Below are 14471 nucleotides of genomic sequence, written 5' to 3' on the forward strand. Positions count from 1 at the left end.
TATACTTGTAAAGACAACCTCACTTTTTAAATTTTATTTTGTTTTAAATATACGGTATGTTTAATTTATAGGTCTCCAAAACACATATCAAAGTGAGAAAGTTGTCCCCAAATGTTGAAAATTAGATCATGTTAGGGTCAGGGTTACGCTAGGCCTGTTGTATGTTTGATCTTTGTGTAGGCCATTTGTCCAGGGTGCTGGGAGGGTGTCTTTACAGAATATGTTATGCATTTAAATGATTGGATAAATAATTAGGCTGTAATAATTTACAGGTGTTAAAGATCTTGAAAATGATATAGACCTTCTGTATTGTGACTTGTATGGGCCAATGTTAAATGTGTGATTCACAAACCTTTTTTGGTTGTGACCCCTTAAAGATCACTATAACCATATAGTGTGTGACTGTTTGTGTGTGTGTGTGTGTGGGGGGGGGGGGGGGGGGGGTGTTTCCAGCGCAAAGGGTTTTTGACTCATAGAGAGGTAGCAGTATCCAGTTTTCCACACACAAAAGCTAAAATGTCTAAGTATCAGGTGACCCCTTGAAGGGTTTAGGGTTGGGCTTCATACATGGCCCTGCATGGAGAAGGGGGTCTGGGAACTGCTGAGGAGGTCACCAACCTCCATGAAAAGGAGCAACAAAATGAGCAACAAAAACATTGGGATTTTTCTTTTAACAATGTGGTTTTATACAAAAAAATGAAATACACTGTAGAAGAATTGCTTAATCCATCCAGTTTTTATAAGTTTTGGAGACAAACTTTGCAGCAACCTGAGGATGGCGAGCGGCACTGTGTGCACGCGCAGTTCAGAATGCGCGCTCCCAGTCAATTTGGAGTCGAAAAAATGGTGGCTAGCGCTCGGGTACAGAAGCTGCTCCGACGATATAAACTAGCGATTGCCGTCGCATTAACTATCCTCCTGGTCCAGGGGCTTGTGGTATGGAGTCTAAGAGGTCTGGAAGAAGGCGAGGCAGAGGTGAGCGACAGTCCTTCTGATTATTTCTCACATGACAGTGATTCGGTTAGCTAGGTTTAATTGTAGAGCTAGCCGTTAGCACTTAGCGGAGCTCACTGTGTGTTATGATACATTAACGCTAGCTAATGCTAGTTAAGTTAGCAGTAGGGGAACAGCGCCTCTCCGAAACATTTCAGTACAACCGGACCAGCCCGGTCTTGTCTGTCTGTCACCGACAACGCAGCACCAGATTAATACACAATGCTACATGTTTCTAACTAAGTTCACGGTGTTGACACTCGTTAAATGGTTGTTAGCTAACTTGTTCAATTAACAATACAGAAACAACAGTGGTCTGTGATTGTCACCACATCTCATTTGGAGTCACTAGGGTAATAATTAATAATAAAAATGGGATGATGGGTAGACAGACAAACCATTACTACACATCTAAGAGGAAGAGGTGGTCTTTGAAGTGATGACACTTTTTGGGAACATGTGAAAGGACAGTTATTCTCTGGTCCTATACAGTTCATCGGTATGAGCTGAGACGCGTCATACCGATTGCTGTCCCAGAATATTCAGCATTTGTTCTAATGTTTTATATCCAACAGAGGTCGTTCTATGTGGGGGCTGCTTTTTTGTCTGTGATCTTCATTAAGCTTTGAATCATACCAAAACACCGACAGAGGGAGCAGATCCCAGAGATACCGGCTAAGGTTGAGCGGAGTTGTCTCCACTAAATACCATTTAACATTGAGTCCAACGTGGAAGTTTATCTCTGTGTCTCCCTCGCACACCAGAAGTAGGCCTACACTACCCTCAGGCTGTTTTCCTTTTTGACGGACAGATAGATAGATAGATAGATAGATTATTTGTTGTTCTCTGTCAGAGGAAATGTGTTTTTTTTTACAGCCTGCACACACATAAGAACAATTAATCACAAAAATCACATAGCCCCAATTAACACAATACAATCCCAATTACATGGGGTTGTGTACTATGGTGAGTGCTTTGCGTGTGATGGGAGTGTCAGTGAGGGTTGGGAGTAGGAAGACCAATGATTTTAGATGTTGATGCAAGTTCTCACTTGGACCACCTGTTTGCATTATGAGCCTCTGGGCTTTCTAATACCTCGTCAGTTGCATCCAGGCTTTAACATGCTTCAGCAAATATACAGAGACATGTCTGTAGGGGTCTGTAGTTAACTGAAGCTCACATGGGACTGTAAAGGAGCAGAAGTACATACCTCTTAAATCTCAACACAACTACACATAGTATTTGCTGTCCAGTGCCCCCGGTCAAACAAAAGCAAACAATTGCATATATTAAGTTTAATAATGATCCTATTTCCAATTTAGTTTTTAACAATAATTGAAAGTTTGGAAAAAAGCCTCATTCATTCCTTGTGAACTCTGGCTACAGTAATGTGACACTGCTGCTCGGTGCACATGTCAGCCCGACATGCAGCTCTGTTGGCAGACATCTATGCAAATGTCAGTACGCGGCGTCTCTGCGTGTTTGCAGACGCACAGATGTGGAATACATTTTCAGGCTTAAGAATGCCTATTAATCATCACTTAAAGCAGATGCGAGTTAATGCAGCGACCACAGAGCACGGGCAAATCCAGCCCTGTTCATGTTCAGTCAGGGAGGCTCGCCAATGTGGGCAACATCATCTATCTTCCCTGACTGAACATGAACAAGGCTGAATTCGTCCATGCTGTGCTCTCTGCATTAACTCGCATCTGCTTTAATTAGTGGCTTGCTGTGCATGTGTGAACACAGCCACATGCATTTATATTTAAAGCACTTGTACAGAATTGTAAGGACAGAAGAAGAAGACTGTCATCCTTGTGTCACCCTCTGGTTGCCTGCACTCTCTGAGCGTGCACTGCTGCTTCCCGCTTCAGTAGATGATGGCGCTGATATGGTTTCACTCAACTTTAATTGAAAAGTAAAGGGGCCGCCTGGCTTGCCTTTGATTCAATACACTTTTGGCATGATGGCGTTAATTAAAAGCTGTAAAATTAAGTGATAAGGAAAGTGGAAACATTAGGCCCTGCTGCATGCTTGTCTTCTGTGTGAGAACATTTACTCCGGCAGCTGAAAAGCAACAACAAACACTTTTAAGTATTGTGTTTCTTTAGCAGAAATCTCACTGTCTCAACCAGGTGTCTCTTCATCCTTTACTTTACTAAAGGAACCCAGGTTGGTTTCTTGTAGAGGTGACGCTTAGGTCATTGGGTTTCTGACTAAAGCGGACAATAACCAGGTTGCTCAAGTGCATGTAAACTCACTAAAAGAGGCTTGCACTGCAGTGGTATGTAACAGGGCTCCACAATGCCTCTTACTGTAATGGGTTTGAGTGTGCAGTTGCAAGACTGGGCTGTCTTGTTTGGCAGCTGGTTTCTTGGCACTGTATTATCTGGGTCCTTGTCCTACCACACAGCACCAATCCCTCTCTCGTTCCCACCGTCTCTGGTCTGTCAGCATGCCAGTGGCGTGAGGCGAGCGAGCCCGTGTTCTGCCGTATCGTCTGACAGAGGCAGAAAGATTTCAGCCCTCTTACTGTTCTTCTTCCTCTTCTCCAAGAGCACATTTTGAAGGGCCTTTTGCGTGATCCGGTAATCTACTGTACCAAAGCTGTGATGCTGTTTGGCAAAAAGATAAAAAAATGTATGGTTTTTTTAAAGCCTGCCTTTTCTTTGGGTAGGTGTGATTTGTGCTACGGTAAAACTGATTCCCTCTACACTCATTGAAATACTACGATTTGGACATTGAAATTGTAAGTAGAAATCCAGATTAATGATGGTTGTGGTGTATCCGACACTGGGTCCTCACATCGCTCAGGTACCTCAGTACCTTTTGTGTACAAAAACACGGACTATATGTCAAATACGTTCTCGACTTATCCTTTTGGGATTCTACAGCCAAAGATTAAAGTTAGAGGACACCTGAACAACTTTATTATTTCAAAACAGATGTACTATAAGAGGATCATGTCTTTGACATTTTAGGCACTCTATCAAGTGTCAGAGGATGATTTTGAGATGCAAATACACAAATCATGATGAAATACTTTGATGGTGAAGATATATTTATCAAATTAAGGAAGAATAATAAAACAAAGCTGGTTCAAAGCCTGTGCATATATCAAGCAAAGTGCACTTACGCATATGTTAATATATCTGCCTTTGTGCACACACATGACCTACATTTGTAAGCATTCTTCCTGCATTTGCAGGGTGCAGACAGGGGTTGGTTGAGGTCTCTACCGTGAATCACTGGATTCATTATGTGTCTTTCAGTGCATGTGGCTATCCAGAACTGTGCTTTTTGCAGATTAGCTCCACAAAAAGGCAACGGCTCAGCTAAAAATAACCCAGATCAGAAAAATGAGGAGAAGGCAAGTAAACACATCCTTCCCTCTGGGGCTCTTTCAGCTGTTGTCTTAGTTTACCTTAGGACCTTCCTAGATGGTGAATCAACGCCTCCTCCCACACCAGTAGTCTTTGTCCAAGATGGTCTTATGACAATAAAGCTGGATTTTCAAATGCTGCTGCTTTCTTCTCCTCTCTCTCATCAGAGAAAAACACGACGTTCTAAGCTGCCTGACCACAACAGCCAGGACCCCAAGAGAGACGCCGCACTTTGGAAGAAACAAAACTCTTTGTCGGGTAGGGGCAGATGGAGCGGCCGGTCGGAGAGGACGGGGGGCACAGCAGCCAGTGCGCTGAGGAGAGGGACCAACCGCAGAGGAGAAAAGCCCAACATCAGGCTGAAGTCTCCCCAGGAGCGGGGGATGACGGGAGCTGGATTAGATGCTGTGGTCCTCCATGATCTGTCCAGCAGCCGTAACTTCAGCGAGACCCGAGGTGGCAAAGACGGGGCGGCAAAGTTACCCACTGCTGCAATACTGGGGGAGCCGGGCAGTGTGGACGGGGCGCACCAAGCCCCCAGCAGCGACTTTGTGCCTAAATGTGAAATCATGGGCAAGGACGCGCTGTCTGCCCTTCACCGGGCCGGGTCACAGCAGTGCCGACAGGAGATCGCCAACATCGTGTGTCAGCATCAGGCTGGGAAGCTGATGCCAGACGCACTTCCTCAGTTCTGCCCCCAGCTCGGTGAGAACATGTGCACAGGGGCTTTCTTATTTTGTCCAATTTTCCCCCACTGATGGCTTTCCTATTAAATCATTTCCCATATCCCAAATTTTCTTGAATACTTCATGAAATTTGTGGTTATGTTTTTTTTTCTTCTAATTCTCCTCTATCTAAAGCAAGCCTGGAAACATTTGTTAACATATGTGTGTCTGTCAATTTGTTTATACATTATTAAATAGCCCCTCCATTTTTTAACCCCCCTAGCAGGACTGGGTAATAGTTGAATATTATCGTACTATAATATATACATATTGTGGTTTACACACCAAGTAAGGGTTGGAAGTCATTGGCAGCCAATCAAATCAATATCCTTGTGAATGGCTGTAGTACACAACTGTAGTGTAGTGTAGGGACACTGGGGCAAAGCACTCCACCCATGCCTCTGGCTTGTGCGTTCCAGTGAACACAGTTGGTGGTGTTCATGTGCGAGGATGAGCTTTTTTGGAGGGAAAATGAAAAACAAGGACAAAACAATCCTAAACTTTTCATACATGGACCTATTATGTAACCCACTAAAAAAAACCTCTATCCATTTTATTATTGTTGTTATTGAACAATATCTTCCTCAACACCCAGCCAGAAGATATTATTATTTGAAGCTCTTGAGACACTACTGAGTCAGTCTTTTATGTCTCTGTCCTCTTTGGCCAGGTATTTCAAATCCGGTCCAGGCTTTTGGCGAGATGGACAACAGCCTGTCCAAAGTGGAGAACCCTGTCAGAGTGGCATTCGTTCTGATGGTACATGGGCGTGCTGTACGGCAGCTCAAGCGCCTCATCAAAGCCATATATCACCGTGACCACTACTACTACATCCATGTGGACAAGGTATCCCCTAAAAGGAGATCACAGGGCCTCAACTACCGTTCAGTCTCCTTAATATGTACATGGCATCTCAATTGACCTTGCTTGCATGCAGACTAACACAATTCTGCATTATAGAAATATATCCAAATAAGAGACAGTTCATTATTTCTGCTGGTGAAACTAGCTTACAATATTGTTTATTTGTGCTTATGCTGAACATTGAAGAGTGTGTTTGGCTCCCTGCAAGGTTCTGGCTACACTGAGCTTACAAATGCTTTTACTGGTTAGGTCGTCTTGCATTATGAAGGTTAATTATATCCTCTGGGTCTCACTGTGTGGTAAAGGGGATTAGCCTGGATAGAGTTAAGTGTGGTTATTCTTAGGGACTTGATTTAGTGGAGGAAAAGTCAGCTTTAATGTGCAGCTAGAAGGCAAAAGACAAATGGACGGCTGACTGGTAATACTGGGGCAGAGACCTCAGGTGTGTCCAGCGCAGACAGCAGAGAAACAGGTGCCCATGGTCAGTGCACCTGTGTAGCCGGAAAGGTTGCTGAGTCCTGGGGCTTTGCTCTGTTTTGCTGCCAAGGGATGATGGAGGCTCAACTGTAGCCAGTGATGAATAAGTAGTCAGTAGGACAGACACAATCTTAGACACTTTGCCAACCTAACCTCATTTATCTCTGAGGAAAAAGCCCGTTTGAGAGATGAGGCTGTAAAACAGGTCAGGTTGTACGGGAGTCAGTCGACCGGCTCCTCCACACTCTGCCACACAGAACTCTTTTTCTCCTCTGATGTCTACAAATGACGACAGTGAGTTTAGGAATATCTGGAATATGTGGGGATCCTGGTCATATTGATGAACAATACCAGGATACCCACATATTCTTGCAGTGTCCCAAGATGTCCTATAGTAGTCCACAAATGTCCACACTCTCCAGAAAAATGGTCTCCAGATAAATGGTCACACATGCTCACTCAAAGCCATATCTCTCACCACTTCTAATGTCTCTTCATAAACCTTGACAGCAGCTTGGTTCTTTGACTTCCTCTATCTCGTCCTTTATTCCCTCCTAAAGTTTAATCTCTGCTTACTGTCCTTGAATCTCAATTAATTTGAGTTTTGTGTTGCTCTTGCCAATTGCCAATTTGAGAAAGAAATTTACTACAAGGCAGAAATAGCTTTCTGTCATCATGCTGACCCAGAATACGAAGCGCCATGTGGCTGATGTTCTGCTCGGATCCAACTTTCTTCTAACATGAGCCAGCTTTGTGTGGTTGTATTGGCACAGTGGTAGCTGTGGATCTGTGGGAACTAGATTACGTTTGTGATGCAGAAACACAGTTTTCAGTTAATTAAGTGTTTAACCTTTTGCTTTGAAATTCTCCAGCGGTCCAGCTACATGCATCGGGAGGTCCTTCAGATAGCCCAGCAGTACCCAAACATACGAGCCACTACCTGGCGGATGGTCACCATCTGGGGTGGTGCGAGCCTGCTAAAAGCCTACCTACGCACGATGCAAGACCTGCTCTCTATGCTGGACTGGAAGTGGGATTTCTTCATCAATCTCAGTGCTACAGATTTCCCCACCAGGTCAGCAGAGTGACTTCATTGTTATGCAACTTCCTTGGTCCACAGCAGAATTCTCACATATCCCTGTGTAGCTTTGTAATCATGAGTTGAATATTTACTATGATTAAAGGTGGTCCCCAACTTTATTCAGTTAAATACTCGGGGTTAGATGTGATAACGCTTTTTCTAGTCTATTTGTTTCGTGTGTAGAAAGCATGGCGAGGTATGTACAAACAGGCAGCACTGAGGTTAAAGGGCAGACTGCCTGTCACGGGAGCTGAAAATTGCAAATTGCGCTTTTCCATGTCATGCATATGCATTCATGGGAGGCTGAAGGGGATGGTGGGAGTTTCCTATAAAGAGATGGGAGGTGGAAATGCATTTATTCCATGGTATGTAAAAAAAACCTCTGTGACAGGGCGCCTCTATTTTGGAGAGAAAAATCTCCGCCTCTTAAAAGCAGGTGTAAACCAGCTGCAAGCAGGTATCCTTGCATATGCCTCCTGGTGAAATGGCAGCAGTAAATTTGAGCAAGACGAAGACAGGCCAAGGAGACAAGCTGAAAGTGTCTTTGCTACAAGGATCTTACCTTTTCAGTTCAATCATTAAGCGTTACAGATCAAGCGGCAATGCAATTTTACACTTACTGTAAGAAATCAAAGAAGACATTGAATGTTCGACTCAGCGTTCACATTCCTTTCCAGCAGTTGTTAAACTCCTAACTGCCTTACATAAAAACATACAATATTGGCATCAGGATCATTTGAAACAGTCATAGCATCAGCAATGGGAATATCACAGTCTGCACTCAGCCCTGTCACAGCAGAAGTGCTCCATAGCACAAGTGCTACAGCGGACATACATTTCCCCACCACTAATGCCGAGTTTCTTTGACATCGGCCATTCAGTATACTATACAATATAGTGGGCGGAGAAAGTGGTTGATTACCCAATGAACTGCAGGTTTGGTAAATACGATGTAAGCTGATGTATCCCAGCGTGCGCTTTCTGATGTACGTACGAAATGTACGTACATCTGGCTCTCTAGGGCCAGTGGAAATACTGGTGTTGTGCATCAGAGCTTGTCTTGACAACTTTTGCGTTGACTAATTTGTGATTGCCTTTTTCATTGGTGGCTTAAGCTTACAATTCTTCATGGAGATTTGATTTTGTTGCTGACTAAAGGCAACTGCACAAGTTAGTCGCAGCTTTAGCATTTGCCAGATGAAAAAGAGCAATCTGTAGCTAAATTAATTGGATTGTTGTTTTCACTGAATTACAGAGCCGGTAGTAAAGAGTCTGCTTTGTTGCCGACCAGTTTTTGTTGGTTTTCTGGGGATTCTTTTTTCTTTTGTGGTTGAATGCACAGTTTTATCTGAACCAAATCCAAAGTAGTTAATTTCACTATTTTCTATCAGCAGACAGCACCATAGTCAAGCCAGCATTTTATTTTCCAAAAGAATTAGGTAGAAATCTTTTTTTTTCTTCTTCTTCTTAACCTAACCCTTTCTCCTTATCACCTCCCTGCAGGACCAATGATGAACTGGTGTTGTTCCTGTCGCAGCAAAGAGACAAGAACTTCCTCAAGTCCCACGGGAGGGAAAATGCCCGGTGAGTATACCAGCTGTAAAATACAAACCAGCTAAAACACATATTTAGTTGGTGTTTTCGCCTAATTTAATCTGACACCACACACCAATAAATGAAAGGGATACTTTTTTTGACAGAAATTTGTAGTAGCTCAGTGGTAAGTGATGCATGTTGATCCTATAGCGTAATTCCAGCTGTTGACATCACACGAGAGGTAAAAAGCAACATGCTAAAGTGATTCTTCAACCATTATTTAATACAGCGTGGCAGCTCAGACAGAAATGGTTTGTTTTTGGTCATTTACTTTGATGAATGCATGCTGTGAATAGCATCACAATGTCTCTCCCACACAACAATGTCAACTGTGTTCTGTGTTGAAGGTTCATTAAGAAGCAAGGCCTTGACCGTCTCTTCCACGAGTGTGACAACCACATGTGGCGTCTTGGCGAACGCAGCATTCCCGAAGGCCTGGAGGTCTCAGGTGGCTCTGATTGGTTTGCGCTCACCCACCGCTTCGTGGAATACGTCATCAACTCCCAGGATGCCCTGGTGTCAGGGCTGAAGCAGTTCTATTCCTACGCTCTGCTCCCTGCTGAGGTAAGTAAGCATTGGGTGGTCTGTTTTTCCCCCCACAGTTGAGACAGACAGTTTGATATACAAGGCTGTTTTAAGATCGTCCTCCCCTGCCAATTTGGAAGAGCCTTGCAGCAGAGATAATGTAATACTTTAAGCTTTCAGGAGCAGCGTGCAGCAGTGGTGCCAGACGAGAGAAGTGTTCACTCGAGTTTTTCTGACTATGCGGTTTAATGTCTCAGAGGAGGTGCAGTGGTTTGCTCCCTGTTGTTTTGGGTTATATAGACGTGGCCCTTTGCTATTGAGAGTCAGTGGATATAACCTGTGTTTATGGTCTTTGGCGGTTTACAGTAACTTCCTTTTCATACAACACAATGGTTGCACATTGCACAGCACTGCAGAAAATGATGTGTTTGCTCCTGCTACCTCCTAGTCCTTCTTCCACACGGTGCTTGGGAACAGTCACATGTGTGACACCCTGGTGGACAACAACCTGCGTGTCACCAACTGGAACCGCAAGCTGGGCTGTAAATGCCAGTATAAGCACATTGTCGACTGGTGTGGCTGCTCTCCCAATGATTTCAAACCGCAAGACCTCATCCGGATCCAGGTGTGTGGGCCAACAACTCATCCATTTCTTTCACTCTCTCATGTTTTCTTTGCACCAGTATGGTTCAGAAGTTCAAAGGCTCATTTCTGGTATTCTTTGTTTTGTCCACAGCAATTGACCCGTCCGACATTCTTTGCCCGCAAGTTTGAGTCAGCAGTGAACCAGGAGGCCTTAGACATCTTGGACACTCACCTGTATGGCCAGTACGCTCCGGGCACCATTGCCATCAAGGCATACTGGGAGAGCCTGTTTGAACAGCTGGATGGCGTGGCCTCACTCAGTGACGTGGCTCTCACTGCTTACACCGCTTTCTTTCGTCTTGGCCTTAAGAATCTGGTGACCACTCAGAGCAATGTGGAGGCCTGCAGGTCCGTAGACACTTTTTTTTTTTTTTTTTGGAGGCTCTGTAAATGATATACAGTCCGTTGCTATGTGTGAAGATCCTATGTGTGAATTTTTTTTTCTTTTTTTTTCTCTCCCACTCACTGCAGGCTTGAACCAGTAGGCTACCCTCTATCAGTACACATGTACTTTTATGACGACCGTTTCCAGGGATATCTGGTGCGTCAGGAAGTCCAGGCTGTGGGTTCAAAGGTCAAGGAGACACTGGAGATGTGGGCAGTGCCCCAGGCCACGCTTGTCCTTGAGACCAACCTAAAGGAGTTTGAAAGGCTCAAGAATCTGGAAGTAAGTGTACTTCTTGTCTCAAGAAGATGATGTCTATTTTTCATTATCATCGAACATTCTGTCCTGTGCAAACCTTTAATATCAAGGTACCTTATGAAACTGCTTTGTAGGAAGATTTTCTTCTTGATATGAAAAATTGGGGTTGTTTTATCAGGGCTTGATCTGACCAAAACTGAACTTTGAAGTTTAATTAGATTAAAAAAAAAGCGTTAATATTGGGAGGAAGGCTACAGCAGAAAGTGCTAACAGGTTCTTTTTCCTTGTCCTCAAAATAGGAAGGTCAAAGACGTAGGAGACATTGTTTTGCTGTATTGTGTCGCATAATCTATTGTTACTTCAGGGCTCCACAGACTATGATTCATCTTGTCTTTGTCACTGGCAGATCGGCACAGAATGGGATCCTAAAGAAAGAATCTTTCGTAACTTTGGGGGCGTGATTGGCCCTTTGAATGAACCACTTGCAGTCCAGAAGTGGGCACGCGGTCCCAACCTCACAGCCACTATTGTATGGATTGACCCGGCTCTGGTGGTGGCTGCATCTTATGACATTACCGTGGATGTGGATGCAGAATACACCCAGTACAAACCCCCACTGCAGCAACCACTGCGGCCCGGTACCTGGACGGTGCGGGTGTTAAAACAATGGGAGCGTGTGGCAGAAGTTCGCTTCCTTGTCATGCCCTTAACCTTCAAAGATAAGGAGCCACTACGCAAAGGTGAGGTTAGGATTCAGAGCATGTGATTGTTAGTTTAAAGGACAAAGCTGGTGATATTCTATATTTCTATATCTTAAAAAAATAGGTCACAAATACAGTAGATAATTTCAATTTGACAAAACGCTGGATTATTTGTTTTTTGGATACACTGACGATACGTTGGTCTTTACATGGGATTGTTGATGATAAGAAATGATATAGAAATATCACCTGACTAATTGAAGGTTTATTTAATATGTGATAACTCATCTGGAAAGTTTTATTGGATCTTTTAAAAACTAATTTTGTCATTCACTATTTCTTGTCCGCAAATATAAATGTCCACTCCAGAAGAGGACAGCTGGCTGCATGCCGGTCCTGCAGGTAACCAGTACATGGATCAGAGCTTCCAGCAACTGAGCTCCGTGCTGAAGCTGCCCCCCCAGGAGTTGGCCATGCAGGAGGCCCAGCGTAAAGCCCAGCTTGTGGGTCAACCCCTTGAAGCGTGGGTGGACAGCAGCATAGACACCTTCTGGGTTACAGGCGGCCTGTGCGCCACACAGCCTTCCTCTTGCCCAGCCGTGGTAACTTGCTCCAAGACCTCCTGGAGCTCTCTGTCCCCGGACCCCAAGTCTGAACTGGGCCCAGTCAAAAGTGATGGGCGGATCAGGTAGCCCCACGAGAGGAGGGTCTGTAGACTTCAACATATACACAGGAAGACTTAGGGAGAGCTGGACCTGCACTGGAGAGCTCCAAGAGAACCTGTGTGAACCGGATATAGTCTCAGAGCTCAAGGGCACATAAACAACAAGACATCTTCCTGCACTGAGGAGTCAAGACATTCTCAGTCAAGTAGTTACACAGACTTAAAAGAGGAGGATGTGACTGCTGGGAATTTGCACATAGAGCTTATCAAGCACAAGGACTTGTGTCATTGTTTGCAGAACAGCCGCCAGATGTATTGTGTTGTTTTGCTGGGACGCAGCTTGCCAGTCATGGTTGGAGTTTGAAAAAAAGAAAAAAACAACCCCTCTGTGCATGTTTGACTTCTGTTTGGACGCACAGTTTTCAGTTTTTCTCTGCTTGGAAAGAATGGGAAGCAGTTAACTCAACAACAGGCTCCTCTTCATTTCAAGTGAGAGTGGAACCTCTGAATCATGTAATTGTGCTTATTTTGAAGCATTAATTATGTATGCATAAGTAACAGACAGATGAAGTGCACTTTACTGTAAGACTATAATGTTACACAGAGGTCACTTATGCAAGGATCAGAAGTCATGAGTCATGGTTAAGGTGGTCACATCACTTCCATTTCCATTGACTCTAAAGCAAATACTTGCACCATCACTCCCCTGCACAGACATATCACTAAATATTCAGACTTGTAACCTGTATTAGGAAAAGATAAGGAAAGATAGTGTAGAGAGAGTATTTCATGTTTAGTTCTGTTTACTGTGACATATCATATGAACCTGTTTTCTTTTTTTTATTGTTTGTTTTGTCTGTTAGTTCCTTGAACTGGCTGTAAAGTTTTAAGTTGTCTTTGATGCCCATTGTTACAAAAAAGCCACTCTTGAGTTGTTTATCTGGTCAAAGGAAGTGCAGAGACAGCTGCAGCATCAATGCTGCAGATAGTCAGGTTACATTCAAAATTCCCTTGAAATACATGACAAAACAATCTCACTCAAAACAACCAGCTTCAGTTCTATGATAAAAGACCTGCAGCAGTTGGGCGCTAAGGAATAGTACAAACCTTTTACATGTTAGTTTGTGAGCTTTAGAGATACTGGTAACGTTAGATGAATTAAGTTACTCTTAGACAGAGCCAGGCAAGCTGTTTCCATATTTTATGCTAAGCTAACTGGCTGTTGCAGAACACTAGTTAGCTAGCTACAAAATTACCGCACATACTTTGAAAAGGATATCTGTCTTCTCTTCTAAGGCCCAACAAAACAACCAATAAGTGTATTTCCCAAAATATCCACCATTTCTTTAAAATTTAAATTGTAAACTGGGTTAGACACACTGTTATTCCCCCTGTGTATCAGCTTACCGGTAAATGCAGTATTGTTACTGTGTTTGTGTGCTCTATTTTCTTCACTGGTTGGTTATTGTTCTCATTTCAATTCCAACGTTGCATTTCAAATCAACTCTTTAAGTCCACCAACCAAAACATGTTAAAGAGTACACTGTATGTTTGTGTTTGTGTTTTAGCCTGATCAAGAGAATCTAAGCTGCCTTTACTTGGTGCAACGATGAATTGTTTACTACGGGATGTTAGCTTCCACAGATGTGCAATGAATGCCTTTTCAGAGGATAGCAAGACCCCCTGTCTGTGTCTTAGGTTGCATTTTAACATAGTTTTAAATGTTCTTAAATAATAATAATAGTTGGCCACCATATGAGTTTTCAAGTGACCTTGCTTACCTTGCACAGTACAGTTGCTTCAGTGAAGCCCCAGCTTTATTGAAAATGAAAGAGCAAGAGTAATCAGCGGAACCGATGTTATTTTTGTATACTGTTTGAGAGGAAGTGTGTATGTCGTCCGTTCATCTCCAGTGCTCTGTTAAACAATTAAAAACTGCTGTCAAATGATGTTGTATTTGACAGCCTCATCGGTCCGTGCTGCTGTGATAACCAGCAGCAGTCCTGGTTGTTAATCATCCTGAGCTATGACTCTTATCTGAGTAGGCAACTTCAGCATATCACAGTTTGCCTTTAGGAAATCTCATAGGATAGGCATCCTGACTGATGACTCAATAAAAAATAAAAAATAAACCCTGAAGGTTTTATTATGCTGTTTTGTAGTTTTTTCCTTTT

General features: G+C 43.5%; 1 protein-coding gene across 2 annotated transcripts; it reads left to right on the forward strand.

Moving 5' to 3' along the window:
* The first annotated feature begins 802 nt into the window (after positions 1-802).
* Positions 803-13298, forward strand: xylt2 (xylosyltransferase II). Of its 2 annotated transcripts, none has more exons than XM_034893311.1 (11): positions 803-975; positions 4544-5081; positions 5772-5947; positions 7315-7517; positions 9027-9107; positions 9467-9683; positions 10093-10269; positions 10381-10637; positions 10761-10956; positions 11339-11672; positions 12003-13298. In XM_034893311.1, the coding sequence occupies exons 1-11, from the start codon at positions 811-813 to the stop codon at positions 12323-12325; spliced, it is 2667 nt and encodes an 888-aa protein (XP_034749202.1). In that variant the 5' UTR covers positions 803-810; the 3' UTR covers positions 12326-13298. The 2 variants fall into 2 exon arrangements, with proteins under 2 accessions (XP_034749202.1, XP_034749203.1); XM_034893312.1 differs by having other exon boundaries at positions 12006-13298.
* The last annotated feature ends 1173 nt before the right edge of the window (positions 13299-14471 follow it).

Source organism: Etheostoma cragini, chromosome 15 (genome assembly GCF_013103735.1).
Source record: "Etheostoma cragini isolate CJK2018 chromosome 15, CSU_Ecrag_1.0, whole genome shotgun sequence".
NCBI classification, from domain to species: domain Eukaryota; kingdom Metazoa; phylum Chordata; class Actinopteri; order Perciformes; family Percidae; genus Etheostoma; species Etheostoma cragini.